General features: G+C 39.7%; 1 protein-coding gene and 3 non-coding genes across 8 annotated transcripts in view; 3 read left to right on the forward strand and 1 right to left on the reverse strand.

The window, feature by feature from the left end:
- The window catches only part of LOC114080978 (DNA repair protein RAD51 homolog 3), a 32,780-nt gene extending 24,435 nt beyond the window's left edge, over positions 1-8,345 (reverse strand). For 4 of the 5 annotated variants that reach the window (XR_011704954.1, XM_027922552.2, XM_027922551.2 and 1 more), the window contains exons 1-4: positions 8,135-8,345; positions 7,282-7,540; positions 6,549-6,715; positions 3,875-4,008 (exon numbers count right to left, since the gene is read on the reverse strand). Coding sequence is in view for 4 of the 5 variants with exons in the window: in XM_027922552.2 (XP_027778353.1) it covers positions 3,875-4,008; positions 6,549-6,715; positions 7,282-7,540; positions 8,135-8,252 (678 nt within the window). In the remaining variant the exon portion in view is untranslated. The remainder of the gene's footprint in view (positions 1-3,874; positions 4,009-6,548; positions 6,716-7,281; positions 7,541-8,134) is intronic. The other variant, XM_027922553.2, reaches the window with a different exon arrangement.
- A 6,343-nt stretch (positions 8,346-14,688) lies between these two features.
- Positions 14,689-14,846, forward strand: LOC139702568 (U1 spliceosomal RNA). The gene has a single exon (XR_011705185.1). It is a non-coding gene; the product is annotated as a U1 spliceosomal RNA (small nuclear RNA).
- An 8,859-nt stretch (positions 14,847-23,705) lies between these two features.
- On the forward strand, positions 23,706-23,869 carry LOC139702589 (U1 spliceosomal RNA). Its single transcript, XR_011705203.1, has one exon. It is a non-coding gene; the product is annotated as a U1 spliceosomal RNA (small nuclear RNA).
- Positions 23,870-25,210: 1,341 nt separating this feature from the next.
- Positions 25,211-25,374, forward strand: LOC114080984 (U1 spliceosomal RNA). The gene has a single exon (XR_003580688.2). It is a non-coding gene; the product is annotated as a U1 spliceosomal RNA (small nuclear RNA).
- Positions 25,375-25,700: the final 326 nt, after the last annotated feature.

The raw sequence follows: 25,700 nt of genomic DNA on the forward strand, positions 1-25,700 counted from the left end.
GAGGCTAAGACAGGAGAATCTCGAGTTCAGAGCCAGCCTCAGCAATTGTGTGGTGCTAAGCAACTCAATGAAACCCTGTCTCTACATAACACACAAAATAGGGCTGAGGATGTGGCTCAGTGATCAAGTGCCTCCGAGTTCAATCCCCTGTACCAAAAAACCCAACAACTTATCTAATACATGTATTTTCTCCATAAGGCATAATACACCCTTCCTGTGCTTAGAAACACTATCCAGCAGTTAAGCACTATACCTGAGGGACATTTTAAACATTTAAATCACCAACAAAAAGAAAAAAATGCAGCATTAAAAAGAACACACAATGGGCTGGGGTTGTGGCTCAGCGGTAGAGCACTCATCCAGCCCTGGGTTCAATCTTCAGCACCACATAAAAATAAATAAATAAACTTGGGCTGGGGTCATGGCTCAGTGGTAGAGTGCTCGCCTAGCATGCACGAGGCACTGGGTTCGATCCTCAGCACCACATAAATGTAAAATAAAGATATTGTGTCCACCTAAAACTAAAAAATAAATTTATAAAAAAAAAAAAAAAATATATATATATATATATATATATATATATATATATATATATATATATATAAAGGTATTGTGTCCAACTACAACTAAAAAATTAAAACAAACAAAAAGAACACACAAAAAAGATACTCATGTTTACAGTATGAGAGCTAAAACAAGAAGGTGAAGCATCATCTTCTTCAACCTCAGCTAGGAATGTGTTGGAAGGAAAATCAGTTTTTTACATGATATAAATGTCTGCAACTATGAATTGTTCCCCCCCAATATTCACAGGTTGAAACTCTACCCCCAAAAGTGTTTGTATTTAGAGAAAGGGCCTCAAAAGAAATAATTAAGGTTAAATGAGATAATAAGATATATATCTTGATTTGACAAAATTAGTGACTTTAAGAAGAGACACTAGATACTGGGTTCAGTGATGCATGCCTGTAATCTGTGGTGAAGCTGAAGCAGGAGGAAATCACAAGTTTGAAGCCAGCTTCAGAAATTTAGAGAGATCTTATCTCAAAATTAGAATAAAAAAACTGGGAAATAGCTCAGTGGCAGAACACCCCTGGGTTCAATCCCAAGTAGCACCCCCCCCCCCCCGCCCCGACACACACACAGAAAGCTCACTCCCTTCTCCCAACTGAGGACACAGCAAAAAGGTGCATCTACAAGCCAAGAGATCCCTCACAAGAAACTAAATCAGCCATAACCTTGATCTTGAACTTCTAGTCTTCAGAACTGTGAGAAATTTCTGTTTTTAAATCATTCAAATCTACGATATTTTTATTATGACAACCAGAGCTGACTAAAACACATTATAGTATCAGGAACTGAGGTACTACTGTCACAAATACCTGAAAATGTAGAAGTGGCTTTGGAACAGAGTAATGAGTACAAACTGGAAGAATTTTGAGATGCTTGCTAGATATGTGGACATTTTATACACACACACACACAAATAATATGGATGATACTGAGCAGGACACAGTGGCTTACACCTGTAATACCAGCAACTTGGGAGACTGAGGCAGCAGGATCGCAAGTTCAAAGCCAGCCTCGGCAACATAGTGAGGCCCTGTTTCAAAATAAAAATAAAATGTGGCTCAATGGTAAAATGTCCCTGGGTTTAATCCCCAGTACCTAAAGAAGAATACAAAAAGGGGCCAGGGTGATTCTGGTGAGGTCATAGAAATGAGGAACATGTAATTCGAAATTGGAGGAAAGGTGATCCTTGTTATAAAGTGGCAAAGAACTTAGTTGCTGTAGTCTAGTGTTTTGTGGAAGATAAAAAGTGAGAGAGAAGAAAACTGGCTATTTAGCTGAGACTTCTAAGTGTTAAAGGAAGTGGCTTGGTTCCTCTTTGAAGCCTACAGCAATAGAGGATGAATTGAAAGAGGAATTGGTAAGCAAAGAAGAACCAGTACTAGTCAGGCAGCGACTCTGGAGGCTGAGGCAGGAGGATCACAGTTTGAGGACATCCTCAGCAACTTAGCAAGATCCCGTCTCAAAATTAAAAAAAAAAAAGGACTGGGGTGTAGTATAGATCAGTGATAAAGTGCCCCTGGGTTCAATCCTCAGTACTGGAATGCAAATACCTACCTGATGCCTGTCCTACCACTGTATTTTAGAAGCACATAACTCTTCCGTTTTCACAGGCTCACAGCTAGAGAGGAATTCTACTTCAGGGTGAACTCTAACTTGAGTCTACCAACACATTTAGATGAGACTTTAAATTAGACTTTAGAATTGATACTGGAACCAGATAAATCTTTTGAGGTAACTGTGATCTAATAGATGTGTTTTGCATGTAAGAATTTGAATTTGGGGAGGGCCAGGGGCAGAGGCTAAGGCCTGAACTATGTCCCCCTAAAATTCATGTTGAACCCTTAACATACAACATAACTGTATTTGAAGAATAGGCTTCTAAGTAAGTAAGTAAGGTTAATGTTAAATAAAATGAGGGTCATAAAGATGGGGCCTTGATCCTTCAGGATTAGTGTCCTTGTAAGTAGAGACAACATGCACATGCACTCTCACTCACTCTCATGCTGTCTCTCTTTCAAACCTTTCCCTCTCACTCACAGTCAGTCTCTCTCTCTCTGCCCCCCTCCCTCTTTCCCTCCCCGCCACCACATGAGGTGACTGTGAGCCAGGAAGATTTGCCAGCAAGCAAATCATCCTGAACCTTTATGTTGGATTTCTAGCCTCCACAACTGTAAGAAAATAAAAATTTGTTGTTAAGCCATCCAATCTATAGCATTTTTATTATGGTAGCTTAAATTAACATATCTACAAATGACTATAAAGCATTGTTAGTATTGATTTGGGGGTTACAAATAAATCTTAGCAACCAACCAAATTTACATTTATATACTTTGTCAGTATGGGGTACATACACACCTATAAATCCAGCAACTTGGGAGGTTGAGGCAGAAGAATCATAAATTCAAGCCCAGCCTGGGCAACTCAGTGAAACCTTCTCAAAATAAATAAAAAAGAGTTGGAGAGCATTTGCCTCACATGCATGAGGCACTGGGTTCAATCCTCAGCACCACATAAAGTTGGTAAATAAATAAAGACATTGGGTCCATCTACAACTTAAAATAAATAAATAAATAAAAAAGAAAAGAGTTGGGGATGTAACTCAATGGTAGAATGTCCCTGGGTTCAATCTCCAGTAGGGGGTGGGGGGGTGGAATCTGTGAATAATGAAGATTAAGTTACTTAATGCTGAAATGAAAACTTTTCCCCAAGATCAGTAATAAGACAAGAATGTTCACTTTCATCAGTTAGTCAACATTACACTGGAAGTCTAGCTAGAGCAATAAAGCAAAATAAAAAATAAATATAAGCATCCAAATTGGAAAGTAAAAAGTAGGGCTAGGGTGTAGCTCAGTGGTAGAACACTTGTCTAACATGTGTAAGGCCCTGGGTTCCATCCCGACACTGCTAACTAAACAAAACGAGCATTGTGATAATGACAAAAGAAAAGATATGTAGATCATAAGAACCAAGAAATAAACTCAACTTTATAGTTCCTTGATATTTCAATTTTAAAATTATTTTAAAAATAAATAATAAATAAATAAACTTATTTAAACTTCAAAACTACCATATATACACAAGTATACATAAGTAGTTTTGAAACTGAAATTTGAATAGTATATACGTATATACAAAATAAACATAAATGTATATAAATATATTGTAGGACAGGGAAAAAAGACATATTCTTTTTTGGCTTTGACTTTAATTTTATGCTACCATACTTCATAGTTATTTTTCATGCTTATCAAACACATCCAAAGATATTTAGTTAGTTATATTTCAGTTGTTTGACTCATACCTTTGAATGACCTGAAAGAAAATCTGGAAGAAGATAAACTTGCGCCAGTAGTTCTGTATAATCATGACAACGAACATAGTAAATATGGGAAAGAATATTTTCAAGAGTGAAGTCCTTCAAAGCTCTTTCGTGTTCTAAAGAAAAACAAAACAGAATCTTACTAAGTTTTACTCGTATGGATATGTTGATGATTGTAGTTAAATAATACCTGTGTGTGTGGGAGAGGACTTTACCGGGGATTGAACCCAGGAACATTCTACCACTGAATTACATCCTTAGTCCTTTATATTTTTTATTTTGAGATGCACCTGCTAAGTTGTGTAGGCTGACCTCAAAAAACTTGCAATCCTCTTGCCTCAGCCTAACAAGATGCTAGTAATATAGGAATACACCAGCACATCTGGGTGGAAAAAGTGTTTTTTCCTACTAACAAGTTCTCTGGCTGAAATAAACTAGACTGACAAAGACAGTTTAACAATAGAAAAACAAAAATTGAATAACATATATGCATCACATATATAACAAATGGGAGTCCAAAGATTAGTATCTCAAAAACTTGGTTAGAATTTTGGCTCATTTTACCAAAGGAACAATAAATTCTTAGAGAAGTGAAAAGACAAAGGAAAAGGACCTTGAGTCTCTAGAGCTAACAAATTGTAGGAAGGCAAATATATGGGAAATTAATGGAAGATAAAGACTAGCTAATGAAGGGCTGGAGTGGGGCTCAGTGGCAGAGCGCTTGCCTAGCATGCGTGAGGCACTGGGTTTGATCCCCAGCACCCCATTAAAAAAAAAAACAAAAACCTAAATAAACAAAATAAAGGTATTGTGTCTATCTACACCTAAAAATATTTTTAAAAATAAAAAAAAAAAAATAAAAAGACTAGCTAATGAAGTTTGTTACTTAGATTCCTCTGTTGGCTGATTCCTCCATGCTGACAGAGTCTAAAATTGCCTCTGGTGATTATTTTTTGTCTTTCCTTGGCAGAGAGGGGAGAGAAAACACCTTAGCACATTTGCGTTGTTTTTATGAAAATACGGACAAGGCAGAAAGCTTTCCTTTATATTTTTTCTCAATTGCCTTCAGCTCAAAATAAACCTTTTGCCAAAATGGCATATTTGGGGGTGACATGTTCTGCCAGTGTACAATGTCTTTTAGTAGATGTTAATGGTGATTAATTAAGACACTTAGTACCTACATGAAAATGAAAATATACAGCTAATTATAGTTGCTCAATGGAAGTACAAGCATCTTATGAAAAGCATCCCTTTCTTAAGCTTCTAGAGAAAAATATAAGGACTGCAAATGCCTGTAATTCCACCTACTTGGGAGGCTGAGGCAGGTGTATAAAATTAAGGTCAGCCTGGGCAACTTAAGGACATCTGTCTCAAAAAATACAAGCCAGGTACAGTGGCGCATGCCTATAATCCCAGCGGCTAGGGAGGCTGAGGCAGAAGGAGCTCAAGTTCAAAGCCAGCTTCAACAACAGCAAGGTGCTAAGCAATTCAAAGAAAATACAAAATAGGGCTGGGTATGTGGCTCAGAGGTTGAGTGCCCTGAGTTCGATTCCCAGTACCAAAAATAAATAAAAATTAAAAATAAACAAATAAAAAAGACAAAGTGCTGGGTATGTGGCTAAGTGGTAGAGTGCCCCTAGCTTCAATCCCCAGTCCTACAAACAAACAGAAATAGTAAATAAATAAAAATAAAGGGCTCCGGATGTTGCTCAGTGGAAGAGCATTTTCCCAGGATGTGCAAGGCCGTAGATTCAATACCCAGTACCACACTTACAAAAATAAAGAAATAAATAAATAAGATGAAGATAAAAATAAAGCAAAAGAAAATAGTCAAACTACCCACTTGCTTTTATATAATAATTAAAAAGATAAGAATGGGGGCTGGGGTTGTGGCTCAGTGATAGAGCGCTTGCCTAGCATGTTTGAGGCACTGGGTTCGATTCTCAGTACCACATATATATAAAGTCCACTGACAACTTAAAAAATATTTTTAAAAAGAGATAAGAATGGGATCCTAATTGGAATAAGTTATAATCCATGTATGTATAATGTCAAAATGTAATCTACTGTCATATATATGTAAAAAGAACAATTAAAAAAAAAGTAACTGAAAGGACAAGAACTTGAATATAAACTATCTTATTAAAAAATCCTTTTTAATCTAATAAATACCCCCTAAAAGCCTCCCAAATTCTTAAATGATACAATTAATGCAGTTATAAAGTAAATTATATACTATTCAAAGCCCCCAAAGGTCAACAGCTTAACATTCTGAACATTTCTAGATGCAGATTTCAAAGCATTTGGTTATTGGAAAACCAGTGTGGAAGTCAACATATACTGAATGCACCTAACAATATTCACTCATAATATGATGTCCACATCTGATGACAGTTGGAATATGATGTTTTGAAGTCATACACTGAAATACATGCATTGGTTTGCCCCAGAATTACTACAATGAGGTCCACAGAAGCGGAAGAAAAAGCCAGTTCCAGCTATAGTGCTTGTAACAGATGCAAGAGCATTTGACGTTAATACACTGTTAAACCATTAAGCTTCACATTCAGAATGGTCTCTTGCTGAGTTCTGAGATGGGCGCAAATGCAAACAACCTTTGTTACACAGAAAGAAAGAGGATCATCTGTTAACTTACCTTCTTCCATGTGTGTTCCTGCTATAAGATGAAGATGCTGAATGCAGGCAGTAGCAAGGTCTACCACTCTGTCAACCATAAAGCTTCCCTCTGTATCAATAAAAACTGCTTCACCCGCCACTCCTCCAAAACATTCTGGTATCTGCACATCGACTGCCAACTGCATACTGTCAAGAAATGTTATCATGATCATCTACTGCAGTGTTTTTCGAACTCCAGGTAATGACCAGTTAGGTACCACTAAAGTTTTATAAATGCAAATATACTCCCCAAGCAAAAGAGATGGCTGACTCTCTGTGGACCAGATAATTGTGAATCAACTGATGCTTGGATTAGGGGAAGACTGTGCCTATAAAACCAAGATTAAGAAATTTTTAGTGCTTTCTAGGCTTCTGGAAATAGAAACCTATCTTATGCATAAATCCACTTTCGAACATTTCACTTTCCAATATATTCTCAGGAGTGAATTAATAACAGAAGACTGCCTCGTGACCATATCATATTGCAAAGGAAACATTTTTGATACCAAAATAATTGTTTCAATTTATCAAGATATGGTACTGAAGTAATATAAATGGTGAACTGGGTTTTGTTCTATGCACACACACACATATACAAAATTAAGAGCACACCTTTTATGGTTTCTTGACTGTAAACACACAGCACACCACACTCTACTACTTACATAAAATGTTATTAAACCTGCCCTTAAAAGGGGAACATCTTACTTTACCATAATTGTGTTTTTCCAACACCTGGTGCACCACAAATTTCCGTTGTTTTCATTAAGGGTACTCCACCGCCAAGAATATTATCTAGTGCAGAACAGAAGGTAATAATGAAGCCCTGGGTTTGCTCCTGCTCGAGAAGTTCCAGTGCTGTACACTTCCTGCCTGACTCTGGCGCACCAGCATATTTTGGTTTATTTGTGTGACACTCTCTTCTTATAATCTGCAGAGTTTCTAAAGCCTCCTCTTTAGATATTCCAACTTCTGAAAGTAAAATAACAAATAGACCATTGATTTTAGAGATTTAAAAAACAAACACAATTATGGATTGTCTTCATTAATTTTTTTAGATAACATGAGTGATAGTAAAGTCAGGTGCAGTGGCACACGCCTGTAATCCCAGCCACTTGGGAGGCTGAAACGAGGGGCACCAAGTTCAAGGCCAGCCTCTCGGCAACTTAATGAGGCTGTCTCAAAAGGGCTGACCGAGGATGTGGCTCAATGGTAGAGCACCAACCAGAGTTCAATCCCCAGTAGTGGGGGGGGGGGGGTGTCCACAAACACGGTTTTCCCAACCATCCAGTGAACAACTGTTCTTTGTTTTGGTTTCTTGTGCGTGCGTGTGTGTGTGTGTGTGTGTGTGTGTGTGTTGCTGCCCCACGATTACTGAGCTACATCCTGGGCCCCTTCGGACGAATTTCAAGTGGCCTCGAGGAATTCTTTCACTTTTTAAACGAGGCCGCGGGAGGCAGCACGCAGACAGAGACTGAACTGAAGCCTGAGAGCAGGAGAAAGAAGACTGAGGTGGCGGGGGCGAGAGTCGACCGCGTACCTAAGCTTGCCGTCAGCAGTCCTTACCTTTGCTGAGTTCGGAGGGTTTCACCTCCAGGAGTTCCTCAGCAGTCTGGAAACCTGCAGACACCAGCTTCACCCGTACTGCAGGAGACAGCGGGAAACTCACCAAATCCCGCTGCATTTCAAAGAGGAATGCCTAAGTACACTATAACGCAGACCCCACCCCTGTAGCTAAGTCCGGGAGACCAAAACTCCGCACTCCCGCGCCCGGGCTGTGACGTCAATCGTAAAGCGGAAGGGGCGGGCTCTGCGGCCTGACTGCACGAGGCTTTAGCTTTGCGACTGTGGGGAATACGTGTTTTCTTTCACACCTCCCAGGCTTCCGAAGTGATTCCTTCATATACCGTTTAGGGTTTCTCCATTTAATGTACACGGTGACAATAAAAAGATGGATGGCCTCCATCTTAGGAATGGAGAGCTTGGCACAGCAGGCCCTACACATCACATTGTCTCTGAACTGTCCGGTTGAGTGGAAGCCTCAGTCATTAACAGGAATTAATTCCCTGAGTGGGGATAGTGGGAGCAATAAAAGAACACAGGCTAGTTAACCAATTTTTTGGTGTGACAAGTCCAGGAAGCAGTCATATAAGGATTAATCTATGCTTATTATAGTATTCCAGCCCCTTGACTCTTCTCGCTAGCCGTCCCCCCTTTTCTGCCCCCACCCTTTGCCTTTCCCACCCTCGCGAGGGATTGTGGGCCAGACCCCCCCACCTCCGGGGGGAGACTCTTAGTCCAATCCCCGCACCCACCCACGCCTTCCCGCGAGTCAACCCTGGAGCACGGAGTGTTCTGAGACCGTTAGCACTTCACGGCCTGCTTAGCTTGAGAAAAGTAAGCATGTAATGACCCATAGTGGGTCTACTCGACTCCCGGTAGAGTTGCAAAGAGTGTTGAAGGCCTGGAAATGACCGCTTCTAAAACACAAAACTTAGGGGGAATTGGGAGCTGGTTTGGAAGGTGATTTTTGAGGTCATTTCTTTCCTAGGGATTATGATTTATTTAGGGGAGTAACTTATACCCTACTTGTTGGCGACGATTTTGGGGGGGGGGGATGGATTGAAGCCAGGGGCGCTGTATCTCTGACTGATATCCCCAGCCCTTTTTGAGCTTCGCTGAAATGCTGAGGCTGACCTCAGACTAGGAATCCTCCTGCCTCAGCTTCCCGGGTCGCTGAGATTACAATTACAGGCATACACCACTGCGCCCAGCCTTGGCAACGATCCTACCCTTGATTTTTCTTCCCAGCTTAAAGGAATTTTTTAAATATCATGAAATAGAACTAAGGAACAACATTCTGCTGAGCACTGTAACAAATCCCATACATTTCAAATGCTCATAGCCATGCCATGAGGAAGACTAGGACGTAGAAACTCAGCAGGTTTCTTCAAGCCAAAATTCAACCTAGAACACTCTTTGTTACCTCGAGTTACCACCAAATTGTATACCTCTTTTGAGAGGAGAGGATTTCAGAAATTCCCAACTTGGTAGGGTAGGGAAAGTCTGGTAGAGATAGTCAAAATGTGGTTGGTGTAAGTACATTGCTTAACATTGGGTTTTTTTTTTTTTTTTTTTTGGAGGGGGGTGGCAGGGGCAAAGGAATTGAACTCCGGAACACTCGACCACTGAGCCACATTCCCCAGCCCTATTTTATATTTGATTTAGAGACAGTGTCTCACTGATTAACTTATGATTTACATCTGGTACTCAGTGGCATTATCTAAATATTGTCCTCTTGAGAATTCATACTTATTTTTGTAAAGCAATCAGGTTCTTGGGTGAAGAAGACAGTGTTACCTTAGTCAGCAGTAACTCTTCAGTTTGGTGAAACACAGTGGAATTGGTCATGTTTAGAATTTCGTTTCGTCTGCAGGGAGAGTTAAGAAACTAGTCAAGTGCTAGGGATATATAGCTCAGTGGTAGAATACTTGCCTTGCATGTACAAGGCTCTGGGTTCAATTCCCAATACTACCAAGAAAAGAAAAGGAAAAAAGAAACTAGTGGACTCCATGTGAAGCTACACTTAGCTGCTATTAGTATTTTCCAACCCTGCCTCGACTTGCCTATAATAATTACCATTTTTATCATCATTCTGTAGTAGCTGTAGTCCCAGCTACTTGGGAAGATGACTTGAGCTCAGGAGTTTGAAACCAGCCTGGGCAGCATAGTAAGATCTCTCTCTCAAAGAAAAAAGAAAGAAAGCTTGGGATATTGCTCAGTGGTTAAGTACCACAGGGTTCCATCCTGATACAAACAAACAAAAAAACGATGGTTCTGATGATTCTTAATCCTTATGCTTATTCAAATACAGTCTTTTGCTTAATCTATATGTTGCAAATATCTTCCCACTTTGCCATGTGTATTTAAATTTTGCTTTATGAGGTTTTTTTGTTTTGTTTTTTACTTTAGAGAGATTTTATGTATGTAAACTAGTCAAATTTTGTATTTAATCTTGATTTTGGTAACATGCTTAGAAAGTCTCTTCAAAATTAGAAACATGGCCATACCCAATGGTACACATCTGTAATCTCAGCTACTCTGGAGGCTGAGACAGGAGGATCACAAGTTTGAGGTTAGCCTGGGTAACTTAGTGAGACCCTGTCTCCCAAACTAAAAAATATAAAGGACTGGGGAATGATCTTAGTGATAGCATGCTTGAGGCCCCAGTTTCAATCTCCAGCACTAAAAAAAATAAAAAGAAAGAAATTATAAGCATAATTTTTTAGCATATGACTTAAATTTACATTTGAATATTTTAATTTGATTTTAAAAAAGGAATAGGTGGGTATTGTGTTGCACACCTGTAATCTCAGTAACTCAGGAGGCTGAGGCAAAAGGATCACAAATTCAAGGACAGGCTTAGCAACTTAGACCCTGTTTCAAAATAAAAAACAAAAAGTACTAGGTATGTAGCTCAGTGGTAAAGCACCCTGGGTTAAATCATATATATATAGATAGATTACACCATGAGTAAGGCCTTAGGTTCAGTCCCCATCCTCGACCTCCAGTAAAAGGTAGGAAGGAATTGTTTTTTCTTTCTTTACAGTGGTGAGCTAATTTAGCAGTCCTTATGAAGTAGTCAATCCTTTCCCCATCCATATGAAATGCCACTTTATCATATACTTTATGTACTTGGGTCTTAACAGTCCTGATATAAAACCTCTTTAGTCATCTGGGGGTTTTGTTTGTTTGTTTGTTTGTTGTTTTAAAGAAAGCCTTCTTTTTTCGGTGGACACAACATCTTTATTTTTATTTTATGTGGTGCTGAGGATCAAACCTAGAGCCCCAGGCATGCCAGCTGAGAGCGCTACCGCTTGAGCCACATCCCCAGCCCCAGTCATCTGTTTTTAATACCCTGCTAGATTCAGTTTACAAAGATGTTATACATATAGTTAAAATAGTTCTGCATGGCCAGGCACAGTGGTTGTGCCTGCAATTCCATCTTCTCAGGAGACAGAGGTAGAAGATAAGGATTGCAAGTTTGAAGCCACCTTGGGAACCCTGTAAGAACCTATCTCAAAAATGAAACAAAAAAGACTGAGGATGTAGCTCAATGGTAGACTACCGCTGTATTCTATCCCAGGTTCTGCAAAAAAAAAAAAAAGTTTTGTTTTTTTGTTCATAAGTAGATTGATCTATGGGATTATGTCTGCTTTGGGCAAATTTTTTGTTTGTTTTGTTTTGTTGGTGCTGGATTGAACCCAGAGGTACTCTACCATTGAGCTACACCCCAACCCTTTTTATTATTATATTTTTTTAGTATCAGGGATTGAACTCCGAGCACTTGACCACTGAGCCACATCCCCAGCCCTATATTGTATTTTATTTAGAGATAGGGTCTCATTGAGTTGCTTAGCACCTTGCCATTGCTGAGACTGGCTTTGAACTCACGATTCTCCTGTGTCAGCCTCCTGGGCCGCTGCGCCCAGATCCCCTTTTATTTTTTATATTGAGATGGTCTCATTAATTTTCTTAGGATCTTGCTAAATTGCTGAGGATGGCCTCAAACTTGTGATCCTCCTTCATCAGCCTCCAGAGTTGCTAGGATTACAGACATGTGCCAATTCCCCCAGCTTCAGCTATTTTTTTTTCTTTTTTTGTACCAGGAATTAAACCCAGAGGCACTTAACCACTGAGCCACATCTCCAGCCATTTTTTTTATATATATATTTTATTTAGAGAGAGAGTCTCATTGAGTTGCTTAGGGCCTTACTAAACTGCTGAGGTTGGCTTTGAACTCGAAATCCTCCTGCCTCAGCCTCCTGAGTGTCTGGGATTATAAATTGTGATACTGGGCCTGGCTGCTTATTAATCTTCAATAAAATTTTTAAAAAATATTTTTAGTTACAGGGCTGGGGATATAGCTCAGTTAGTAGAGTGCTTGCCTCACATGCATAAGGCCCTGGGTTTAATCCCCAGCACCACAAGAAATATATACATACACACACACACACACACACACACACACACACACACACAGAGTAGATGGACCCAATACCTTTATTTTAATTATTTTTAAATGTGGTGGTGAGGATCGAACCCAGTGCCCCATAAGATTTTTAAAACAGTATTATTTCCTCCTGCTTTGAAGATATGAAACTCTGGATAATTTATTTTGGCAGAGGAGATAATATCAGAAGAATTCTTCTGCAAAGCAAAAAAGCTTCAAAATCAGGTATGGTGACACAGCCTTTCATCTAAGCAATCTGGAGCCTGAAGCAGAAGGATAGCAAATTTGAGGCAAGCCAAAAAAAAGACTTGGGAAATAGGGTGGTTCAAATATGATCTTGGGGAGACACTTGAAGAACACTATTAAACTTGAACACTCTAATTCTAGCGTACAGTGAGGAAGAAAGGAAAACATTGAGTGATACTATTTATTATGTGGATGTTGAATACATTAATTATTCACTATTGCCTGAGACAGGATTTGCTTTTTTTTTTTAAAGGAATCTAACAGGATTCTAATAGAGTTCAGGAGTTTCTTGTAGAATGGATTCTCCAGTGGTCCAGTTCTAGATTTAAGAAAAACCTGTGGAAAAACAGATAGTTGACCCTGTACCTGTGGGATTAAGTAAGAGAGAATTTAAGGATACATGGAAATATAACTTATTCCTGCTTGAGAGGGAAGACAGTGATCATGGAGGTGAGGGTCATCTATCACACTCCAGATTTACAATTAAGGACTAGGAACATTTTCCTAGTTTACTTCTTTTCAAAATTAGCATTTGTGGGCTGGGGTTGTAGCTCAGTGGTACAGTGCTTGCCTAGCATATATGAGGCAATGGGTTCAATCTTCAGCACCACATAAAAATAAACAAAAGTATATTTTTTTAAAAAGGGCCACTCTGCCATTAAAAAAAAACTTCCTAAAAATATTATCACTTGTATAACGGGTCTTTCAAGTAACAATGATGATTTGCTGTATGTTTGAAAGAAAGCATTTTGCACTTATGCTTGGTGCTTTGGACTAAACCAAGTTTTTACAATATGTTCACTGGGTTTTCTAATGTATTTTTTTTTAACTTTCTACTTTTATTTTTCCCTCATAGGGTTGGGAATTTAACCCAGGGCCTCAGATGGGCTAGTCAAGCACTTTACCAATAAACTATACCCCAAGTCCTTCAAATGTTGTTTAACCAAATTTCATCTTTTCAGACCTGCTCATTCAGGTTACATAACTGTACCACAAATCACAGTAACCAGCATCATAACCTTTGAGGACAGGAGCTAGTGTATGTTGTTTAGCTTTTGATCTGTAGAGTATATTTACCTTTACATTTTATTTCAGTAGCATTACCAAGCATACTACAAAAGTTGTGCTGAATGAGATCAGTGAAAGGGGTATGGATTATGTAAATAAGCACAATGACTGCTGGTCATTCTTATCACAGGCCTGTATTTTCCAAGATGTTGCCGTATCCAGATGCACAATATTTGCTGCGTGGTTACTCCATTTTGGAATCTTTTCATTTTGGAATTATGGGATTGTCAGGCCTCTTTCTTATCTGGCAGATGAGATGCTGATGCCGCAGGTTACTGGTGACAAGTCCTGCTTCCCCAAATGTTGAAGTTTGAACAGTAGAGAAGCACGCCGAAGCAAGCATAAAAACCGGGTTTATTTAAAAAGGGGTAGTATAGACTTCTCCAGGGAGGGAGAAGAGGGGGCATAGCTAGTATCCTGGTATCCCCAGAAGTGAGGTATTCTGCCCTTTTTATATGTCCTAGGATTCCTTTGTTCTCCTGCTTTTCCCCCTTTCTCCTTCCTGCATAGGTGACTAGGCCCAGTAATGCTCTGTGGGAAGGCCAAAAGGTGGGAAACAGGTGGGTTAAAGGGGGAAGGGCAGGGTGAAGTAGCCAAGGACACATTAACAACCTATATCTCCCTGTAGGGAGGGAAATTCCTGAGACAGGTTACTTTGGCAACAGGTTGGAGCAGGAGCAGGTTCTTGATAAGATCCCTCAGGGGTCCCTTATCTCCAACTTCCCAGACTCACTCAAAATTGGCCTCCTTGATCCAACCTGACTCGATTTACCTATCTACACTGACTGCCTGTCTAATTCTGGCTTCAATACCATGATCACAAAGGTGGTTTTCCCACGTGAGGCTCATCCATTGCACTTTGGATGTGCTAACTCCTGTGATTTCCCCAAATGTGAGAAACTCAACTGCATAATTTGTGGTAGTGGGGGATTGCTTTCATACTTTCCCCTGACTTGATTTGTTCAAATAATAAATATCTGATTGCAGCCTTTTTCAGGTCAGACATAGTATTTATGAACACTTACAGTTTTTTATGTGTTTGTATTAATTTTTCTTGTTATTAGCAGTGGTTTAGGTTAATTTAATACAGCTATTTTCTCCTGGAGTTATAGTTTGTGAAGTAGCAGGAATATGGGGATAGCATGAATAATAATTATTATTTTTTTGTAGTTGTAGACAGACACAATACCTTTATTTTAGTCATTTTTGTGTGGTGCTGAGGATGGAACCTAGGGCCTCATATGTGAGGGGCAGGCGCTCTACCACTGAGCTACAGCCCCAGCCCCCTATTTTGTATTTTATTTGGAGACATGGTCTCACTGAGTTGCTTAGCACCTTGCTGTTGCTGAGGCAAGGCACATGCTACATTTCTTAGTTTTGTGCTACCTTCATCCCAATTTCCAAACTGCTCCACAATTCAGCATTGTTTTTCTTTTGCAATACTGAACCCTGAGTTCAATTTTCTGTACTGGAGAAAAATAAAGCAAAACAAAACACCCTAAAATTGAGCTAAATCCTCAGCCCACTTTTTTGTTGTTTTGTTTTGTGATACATTCTTACTAAACTGCCAGACTGGCCTTGAATTTGCAATCCTCCTGCCTCATCCTCCTGAGCGCCCAGGATTACAGGCATGCTCCACTGCTCTTACATCTTTATGCAAATTACGTGATTATTTTAGGCACACCTGATAATCTCTGTATCTCAAATCCTTACATCAGCAGTACCCTTTAGGTGGAAAGTAACATTTACAGGTTCCAGGGATTAGGTTTTGGACATTTTTGTGGGCTGTCATTTTGCCTACCACATCAACAAAAGCCTCAGATTTGTCAGAAGTTTTTGACGTCATCAAAAGGGGCTTGGTATATGCAGATGACGGCAGTGCCTTCTGGACTTGTTCATCTATATATATTTTTGAGTTTTTTGTAAATAAATATAGTAATCAAACTGTTATTGTTTGGTTCCTACAATTTGGAGAAGTCGTTATATTGAAAGTGATGGGCTAGAGTTTGCACAAAGATAGTGACCCTTTGCGAAAAGTGTCTGGAGTCTGAGGGTGTGATGCCTGGCAACTATCCCAACTCATACTTACCTGGCAGGGGAGTATGGATACCATGGCCACGAAGGTAGTTTTCCCAGTGTGAGGTTAAGTAGCCGTAACAAAATGTGTTTATTCTTCTTGTGTTTGGCGGGCTCCGTGTTATTGACTAGGCTGTAGCAGCAAATACCCCTGAACAAACAGTTTAGTGTTTTTTCACTAGTGTACAGCCCTATAACAATGTGGTAACTATCTTGAAGGCCTTTTAAGTAACTATTTGAAATTTTGTTTTCAAAGAGGTGTTTGTTTTTCTCAAGTGCTTTTTGCCCAAATGTAGAAGTAAAGTTGATTTGCACTAATTAACTTGTTTCCTGTGATAACTAAATTCAGTTGTGAATTTTCTTAAAATAACTTATTTATTGATTTTTATGTGGTGCTGAGGGTTTAACCCAGTGCCTCACACATGCTAGGCAAGCGCTCTACCGCTGAGCTATAGCCACAGCCCAAATTGTGTTAGACCATATATATACACATATATATAACATATATATGTTATTATATATGTTTTTATTATATATTTTATATATATATATATATATATATATATATATATATATATATATATTAGTTGTAAATGGACACAATACCTTTTTTTTGTGTGTGTGGTGCCGGGGGTCAAACCAAGTACCTCACACATGTTAAGCAAACGCTCTGCCACTGAGCCACAACCATCAGCCCCTCATATAGTTTTAATTTAGGCTCTTTAAGATGGGGATTTAATGGTTAAGAGAGATACAGGATGGAAATAAAGATTGTATTACTGGACTGGTGGTAGAGCACTTGCCTAACACATGTTAGACACTGAGTTCAATCCTCAGCACCACATAAAAATAAATAAAATAAAGGTATTGTGTCCATCTACAACTAAAGACATTTTTAAAGGAAAAAAAAAAAAGATTCTATTACTCACAAGCCCAGGGAGACCAGGGCATGCCTGAGAGCATACAGAAGTGGGTCAGTGGAGGAGGAAGAGAAAAGAGGGACCCACGGACCAAAGCTATTATTGGGGTTCAAGGCAGCTTTCGTACAGGGATGCTAATTGGTAGGTTTAAAGTAAGAAGGCATGCTGGGTGCTGTGGCACACGCCTCTAATACCAGCAGCTTGGGAGGCTGAGGCAGGAAGATCGAGAGTTCAAAGTCAGCCTCAGCAACTTAGTGAGGTACCAAGCAACTCATTGAGACGCTATCTGTAAATAAAATACAGAATAGGGCTGGGGATGTAGCTCAGTGGTCAAGTGTCCCTGAGTTCATTCCCCGGCACCCATAAATAAATAAATAAAGTAAGCAGGCATGAATGAACTTCAGGAAGTTATATTACTGTGAGAGTCATTGGAGACAGTCAAGTAGGCTGTACCTAGATGTCCCATTGAGAAATGTCACCAGGAGGCAAATGTATAAAATAGATATCTGGATAGACTACATCAAGAAACTGGGAGGAGGTATAGAAATAGAAATTATATCAAGAGCAACTAAATCCTGCTTCTTCTTTGAGAAAGTTAAATTTATATTCAAAATGTATGCTAAGGTCAATTGCGTGACCAGCACGCTAGCTTCATACAAGGTTCGAAACATAGAAATTAACTAGTGAGTTCAAATTAAAGACACATAACTCTCAAATTACCTTTTTCTTGCCCAGCTCAGAGATGGCTCCTCCCAGCTCCTGCCTCTAGCCACCTGATGCGGTAGCGAGGTTTACACAAGAGACCAGCAAGAGAGAGAGAAGCACGCCAGAGAGTGAGCTTTTACTGGGGAACAAAAAATTCAGGGGAAAATTCCATCCAATGAATGTCAAGGGGGACAACATTCCAAGGTCAGGGTCAGTGATTGGTTTTCAGGTCAGTGGTCAGTCACACCCCCACATGGACAAGCCCTTGCACCTGGGGAAGGGTGGGGAAGGCTCTGACACAGCTTGTCGAAAGCGCCTCACACCCAGCCAGGGAGGTAGCTCAATCACATGCGAGAACGGCTTCCCACACTAAGGCAACATAATTGTGCATGTGTGTTGCTGGGGATTAGAACCCAGCCAAGGCCTTGTGCATTCAAGACAAGCACTCATCAACTGAGCTATAGCCCCAGCCCAGGTAACATATTTTTTAAAAATTCACTTCCCCTATGTTAATAAAGACTGTTCTACTTTCCAAACTAATATATATATATATATATATATATATATATATATATATATTTTTTTTTTTTTTTTTTTTTTTTTGTAGTGGGAGTTAAATCCAGAGGTGTTCTATCACTGAGCAACATCTCCACCCTTTTATTTTTTATTTTGAGACAGTCTTGCTAAGTTGCTTAGAGCCTTGCTGAGTTGCTGAGGCTGGCCTGGAACCTGTGATCCTCCTGCCTTTGTCTCCCATATGCACTGGATTTACAGGGATGCTCCACTGTGCTCAGTTCCAAACTGGTTTTTCTTTTGCTTTCCTTATTGCACTAGCCAGCATCTCCAGTAAATGTTGAATGATAGTGGTTAAAGTTGACATGGTTGTTTCATTCTTAATTGCAGAAAAAAACATTTCAATATCTACCATGAAGGATGTTAACTGTAGGATTTTCATAGATGCTGTTTATGAAGCTAATTACTGTGGTGAGATTATCCTAAATGGATAATGAATTTTTGTCTTGTTGCATACCTTTCTTCTTGATTTGTTGATATGTTGAATTACTTAGATTTGTTTTCTTATCTTAAACCAACTTCAAATCCCTGGGATAAATCTAAAAAGATCATGATATGCTACTCTTTTGCATATTGCTGGATATAGTGTCTCTTTTTTTAAAGGAATTTTGTGTCTTTGTCCATGAGAGATAATGGTCTGTAGTTTTCTTTAAAGTGTCCTATCGATTTAGATATCAGAGTAATGCTGGTTTCAAAAAATAAGTGGGGGGCTGGGCATGGTGACCCATGCCTGTAAATCCAGCAGCTTGGGAGGCTAAGGCAGGAGGACTGAAAGTTCAAAGCCAGTCTCAGCAATTTAGAGAGATCCTATCTCAAAAATGAAAATAAATTAATGGGCTGGTATGTGGCTCAGTGGGTAAGCACCCCTGGTTTCAATCCCTGGTACCAATAAATAAATAAATGATAGAAGAAATGGGGAAATATCCCTCATCTTTTGTTTCCTCATAGTTTGTGTGAGATTAGTATTGGGGGTTTTGAACAGAATAGTGATGCCAACAGAAATAGATTTTATCAGGATCCCTGGATGCTGTGTTAATAGACTGGGATAGCAAGGATGAAAGGAGATAGGAGGCTACAGTAATCTGGGCAGGGGTTGAGAAAGGCTTGTTTGTCCAGATTGGTAGCACTGGAATTGTAAAAAGGGATCAGATTCTGAATATATTTTTAAGGAAAAAAAAAAAAAAACAAGACTTGCTGGTTAATTGTATTTGAGATAGGAAATGAAAGAAAGGAGAAAAAGATGACCTCTAAATCTGATTTCTATTTCTCCTTTAATATTTTTTCACCTGTTGAAAACCAGAATCCAGGGCGGGGTTGTGGCTCAGTGGCAGCATGCTTGCCTTGCACATGTGAGACATTGGGTTTGATCCTCAGCACCACATAAAAATAAAAACAAAAATAAAGATATTTTTTTAAAAAAGAAAGGAAAAACAGAATCCAAAGTGCACTCCTTCCTTACTCTTCCTTTCCATCCCCATTCAAGGTGAAGCTGGGGTATCAACCTATAAAGGCAGTCAGAATCATGAGAGGAAGTGGGGATCCTCCTTGAACTTTTTTTAAATTATTTTTTAAAACTTTATATTATGGAGGGGCTAGGGTTGTGGCTCAGTGCTAGAGCACTTGCCTAGAATGTGTGAGGCACTGGGTTCGAGTCTCAGCACCACATATAAATAAGTTAAATAAAGGTCCATTGACAACTAAAAAAATATATTTAAAAAAAACCTTTATATTATGAAAAATTTCTAATGTAAACAAAATAACTTCAGGCATTCCCATTTAACCATACCAGCTTCAGCAATGACTAATTCAAGTCCTAACTTGTTTCATCTACCCTGAATACTCTAAACCCACCCACCCTGATTATTTTAAAGCAGATTCGTATTTTACAAGTTGAATGTCCTTATCTGAAATGTTTGGGACCATAAATGTTTGAGATTTTGAAGATTTTTGGATTTTGGAATATTTGCATAGACTTTATTAGTTGAGCTGGGTATAGTAGGGCCTGCCTGTAATCCCAGCAACTTGGGAGGATGAAGCAGGAGGATTGCAAGGTGGACTCTGGCCTAAACAATATAGTGTGGAGACCCTGTCTCAAAATAAAAAGGGCTTGGGGATATAGCTCAGTGGTAGAGAGTGCATGGAATTGTTCCATCACCAATACCCGGAGGGAAAAATAATCCCTTTTTGCCCTTTACCCCAAAGCTAGAAGTAAATACTAAAAATATTACTCTGCTTTTCCCTGCCTTTCTGTGAAAGAGTTTGCCATATGCCTATAATTTCAAAGACTCTGGAAGCTGAGACAGGAGGATCAGAAATTCAAGGCCAGCCTGGGCAACTTAGCAAGACCCTAGCATGTGCGAGGCCCTGGGTTCGATCCTCAGTACCACATAAAAATAAAAAAAAGATATTGTGTCCATCTACAGCTAAAAAATAAAATATTAAAAAAATACCCTCCAGGCTCAGTGATGCATGCCTGTAATTCTAGTGGCTCAGGAGGCTGAGACAGGAGGATTGCAAGTTCAAAGCCAGCTTCAACTATTTAGTGAGACCCTAAGCAATTTAGTAAGACCCTGTCTCAAATTACAAGGCGGGGAGCTGGGGATGTGGCATAGTGGTTTTGAGTACCCCTGGGTTCAATCCCTATTTCAAAAAAAAATTAATTAAAATTAAAAAGGGGTGGGGATATAGTTCAGTGGTAAAGTGCCCCTGGGTTCAATCCCTGATACCACGCACACACAAAAAGTTGGCTATAAGCTGGACACAGTGGCGCACACCTGAAATCCCAGTGGCTGGGAGGCTGAGGCAGGAGTATTGTGAATTCAAAGCCAGCCTCAGCAACTTAGTGAGGTGCTAAGCAACTCAGCAAGACCCTGTCTGTAAATAAAATCACAAAATAGGGCTGGAGATATGGCTCATTGGTTGAGTTCAATCTCTACGACACACACACAAAAAAAGTTGGCTATAAATAGATTTTCTATCTTGTCTTGTTCAACTGTAGATCATAAGGCCCTCATTCCAGAAAGGGTCCTGCTCCATAGAGGGAAGGAGCAGATTCAGTGGTGCATGCCTATAATCCCAACTACTGAGGCAGGAGGATCACAAGTTGGCCAGCCTAGCAAGCCCTAAACAGTTTAGCAAGACCCAGTTTCAAAATAAAGCTGCATAAAGAGGCCAAGAAGAATCTGAGTTCCCTTATGCTTTTTGTCCAAATATATTTCTAAATGGCTCTTCATATTTATGGAATCCTAAGTATAAAAATGGATATTTCACCCTGGATCTTTGGGTCTTTGATATGAAGGCTCCTGTGTCATGGAAAACTATAAGCAAATAAATTTGTTACAGCACTTTATTTCAGCAACATCAAATGTTGAACCTTCAGGAGGAATGTTTGAACTTCTCTATTCCTTATGTCCAAAATGCATCATTATCTCTTCTTCCTCAACTATATAATTTTGGGGCCCAGTTCAAAATATTGTTTATGAATAAGTTGAATATGTTTTTCCTATTTTGCTGCAAAGCTGTTGCTTTACTGGTATAAAATAGCAGCAGCAAATGCAGCATATTACAAAATTAAAATATCAAATACCAGCCTCAGTAATGTAGTGAGGCCCTAAGCAATTTAGCAGGACCCTGTCTTAAAATAAAAAATACAAAGCACTAGGGATGTGGCTCAGTGGTTAAGAGACCCTGGGTTCTATCCCTAATACCAAAACCAAAAATAAACAAATAAAATCCCCAAAGCCAAAATAACATTTAATTATACATAAATAAACATAGATAAATAACACACATAATATTCCCTAATCTCCCACCCAAATCCCAGTTATCCTTTTATTCTTTCCAGAACTTTTGTTTTCCTTTCATAAATAGTATTATGCTGTCTTTTCCCACTCCTTAAGATGTATTTCATATGTCATCCTTTCTAGGTGCAGGGGATATAACTTAATGGTAGAGTGCTTGCCTGTGCAGAGCCCTGGTACTGGGAAAAAAAAAAAAAAAAGGCTTCTAGGGAGCCTTCTCTGATGTTGCTGAAATAAAGTGCTCAAGAAGTAAACTCTTGCCAGTAATGAGCCATTGTGTGAGAAGCTGTGTCATCTTTGGGCAGAGATCTTCTGCCTCAAGGAACCATTGTAGGGGCTGGGGATGTGGCTCAAGTGGTAGCATGCTCGCCTGGCATGCCTGCGGCCCGGGTTCGATTCTCAGCACCACATACAAACAAAGACGTTGTGTCCGCTGAAAACTAAAAAAAGTAAATATTAAAAAATAATAATAATAATTTTTTTAAAAAAGGAACCATTGTAAGCTAGTGAGAGCAACTAGGAATTCTGACTAGAAATGAGGGTTATAGAAAAAAGTTAAAAAAAAGTTTCACAGCATTTCTCACTTTAATTTGACTTCTTTTCCATAGCTCTTATTTGTTATTTTGTTGCTGTTGTTTGTTTGTTTGTTTTGCTTTTTGGCACCAGGGATTGAACCCAGGGGTGCTTAACCACTGAGCACATCCCCAGACCTATTTATTTATTTATTTTAAATATTTTATTACCTTTTGTCGGACCTTTATTTATATGTGATGCTGAGAATTGAACCCAGTGTCTCACACATGCTAGGCAAGCTCTCTAGCACTGAACCAGAAACCCAGCCCCCAAAGTTTATTTTGAGACAACTTGCTAAGTTGCTGAGGCTGGCTTTGAACTTGTGATCCTTCTGCCTCAACTTCTGGAGTTGCTAGGATTACAGGCATGCTCCACCATGCTTGGCAGAGCCTCTGTGTTCTTTGGAAGCAGGAATTAACTTTCATTCTTAATATCCTCAATAATAGAAATGCAGCACATGCTTGTTCAATGAATGAGTAAAATGGACCACTTCTACTATCATTTACTGATTTTGTTGTTATTACTATTAAATATGATTCCGATTTCTGCTCATGAAAGAGAATGTGGCAAGGTTCGGTGCTGCACACCTGTAGTCCCAGCTATGCAGGAGGCCAAGGCAGGAGGATCACAAGTTTGAGGCCAACCTGGGAACTATAGTGAGACCCTGTCTTAAAATAATAAATAGGGCTGTGAATATAGCTCTGGTTGAATGCCCCTGTGTTCAATTCCCAGTCCCTTGGTATAGGGGAGGGGGAGGGGGAAGAAGAAAGAAGAATAAAAAAGGGAAAAAATGCTCCTTGTGTTCTAGCAGGAAAGAGGACGAAACAGGAAAAGTTATCACATGCTAGTAGGCCTGCCTTTTGTCCTCTCAAGGCTAGAGGAAGCATGGATTCCGAGTGAGGGATCTAAGTTCCCTGCCCGTCTGACATCCACAGAGGCGGGTAATATGTAGATGAACATCCGGTGCAAACTGGGAAAAGTTTCTTACATGTTTGTTGTTTCTTGGAGTGTAGTTTGGGGAATTTCTGAGACTGCTAGTTTCATAAAGTGTTTGGAGGTCATTTGTGTCATGATATGGAGTTTTAAGGTGAACGCTTATGTTACGACCCTACGTGTATAGTGCAGTGTACACCTGGCTGTGAAGGCTTCAGCCTCTTCAACTCATACTTACCTGGCAGGGGAGATACCATGATCACGAAGGTGGTTTTCCCAGGGCGAGGCTTATCCATTGCACTCCGGATGTGCTGACCCCTGCGATTTCCCCAAATGCGGGAAACTCGACTGCATAATTTGTGGTAGTGGGGGACTGCGTTCGCGCTCTCCCCTGTATCTGTTTGTTAAAAGTCAGGCACATGCTTGCTCGGTGGTTGAGTTTCCTAGGCTGTTCAGGCTGATATTGTTTCTTTTTCTTGAAGATCACTTTTGTTTTGCTTTTTTTTTCCTGTAGGTTGGTTTCTCTACCGCTGTACTCGTGGTGCTTCCGATTTTTTTTTTTTTTTTTTTTTTTTTTAGTCTAAAATCATATTGTTTATTCACTTGTTAGCAGTAGATTAAGGGGGATAAAAAGGAAAAGAATCCGTCTCTGATAATACTTATTATTTAGCTTGAAGATTGTAGTTAAATAAAGGCTTTTTCCGTGCAAAGTTATCCAGGAGGAAATGATAATATTCACAAGGTTCAGTCATGACTTTTCTTAAACACAAAAAATTGCTGCTACATTCGCTGCAGTATTTCCATTGATAAACACACACATACCAAAAGCAAGGAAGCTGGGAGGACTTTCTTAAATGGCTATTAGTGGATTTTTTAAGTTTACTTTGGAGTTTTCATTGGGTTGAACTCTCAGAAGAACTTCAGTATCAGTAATTCTTATTTACAAGGCGAGGAACAGACAGGTTCAGAGGTTAGAAGCTTATTTAGAGGCAGGCGGTATAAAAAAAGATTTTTAAATAGAGGAATGAAGTGTGAGCATTGGATTTTGCTGAACAGATCTTGGATTCCAAAACTCCGGGTATCAGTGCAATGATAGAGCACGCGCCTAAAGTATGGGGCCCAGCACCCCCAAACAACACCATAATGCTCCTACTCTTGCCATACATCCCGCTAGCATGGTGTGTGCTCCCTATTAAAATAGGAGGAAGTGATGTTGGAGTGGTGTAGAACGTCCGTATCTCAGTATGAAGTTGGCTCCTTGACGTTCTTTTGCTCAGGGTGGCCTGTCCTCACAGGGAGATCGGAAGGCTTTCGACTTCGCAAAAGTTAGGAGAGAGATGGATTTCTGGTCAGAAAAATAGCACGATAGGTGTCATTTAGGTCATTGCAAACAGGAGGAACTGATGTTTGGAAGCTGGCCCAGAATGTTGTGCAGCAGTCGACCAAAAGCAACGCAATTTTTTGCGATCATCAACCCAGCCTGCGCGTGACGTAAAGCCAGGAGGCGGAGTATGTAGATTAGAGATTCGGTGCATTTTGGAAGCATCCCTGGAAATCATCTTTCTATCATAGCATTTCTATCAGCAATAATAGAGAAATGCAGTGTGAAGGTGAGCAGATCCAAATGTGGGGATTTCAGTGTGTAGATACAGCCCAACTAGAGCCTATTCAGTATTGACCCGAATCGTACAGTGGTGTGCAAGGCAGTGGGGAGTGTCAGGGATAGTTTGACCTCATACTTACCTGGCAGGGGAGATACCATGATCACGAAGGTGGTTTTCCCAGGGCGAGGCTTATCCATTGCACTCCGGATGTGCTGACCCCTGCGATTTCCCCAAATGCGGGAAACTCGACTGCATAATTTGTGGTAGTGGGGGACTGCGTTTGCGCTCTCCCCTGATATTTTTGGTTTTCAAAGTGTAGAGTATGTTGCTTTTCTTTATTCCTTTAAGAATACTGCATTGCAGGGCTCTTTCTTTGGGTGCTTACAGGCCCACGTTCATTTGCATCTATTGCAGATGAATTTTTTTTTTCATACAATGTAAATAGTGTTTGGGTCAGCTTTTTTTTTTCCCCTCACTTTGTATAGAGATGATGTAGTGTTAAAGTTAATTTCAGATTTAAAAATTTGGTCACTTTACAAAATTTAAAATTTATGTTAGTTGTAGGTGGACACATGTCTTTATTTATTTTCATATGGTACTAAGGAATGAACCGAGCAATCA

This window comes from Marmota flaviventris, chromosome 17 (genome assembly GCF_047511675.1).
Source record: "Marmota flaviventris isolate mMarFla1 chromosome 17, mMarFla1.hap1, whole genome shotgun sequence".
In the NCBI taxonomy this organism is placed as follows: domain Eukaryota; kingdom Metazoa; phylum Chordata; class Mammalia; order Rodentia; family Sciuridae; genus Marmota; species Marmota flaviventris.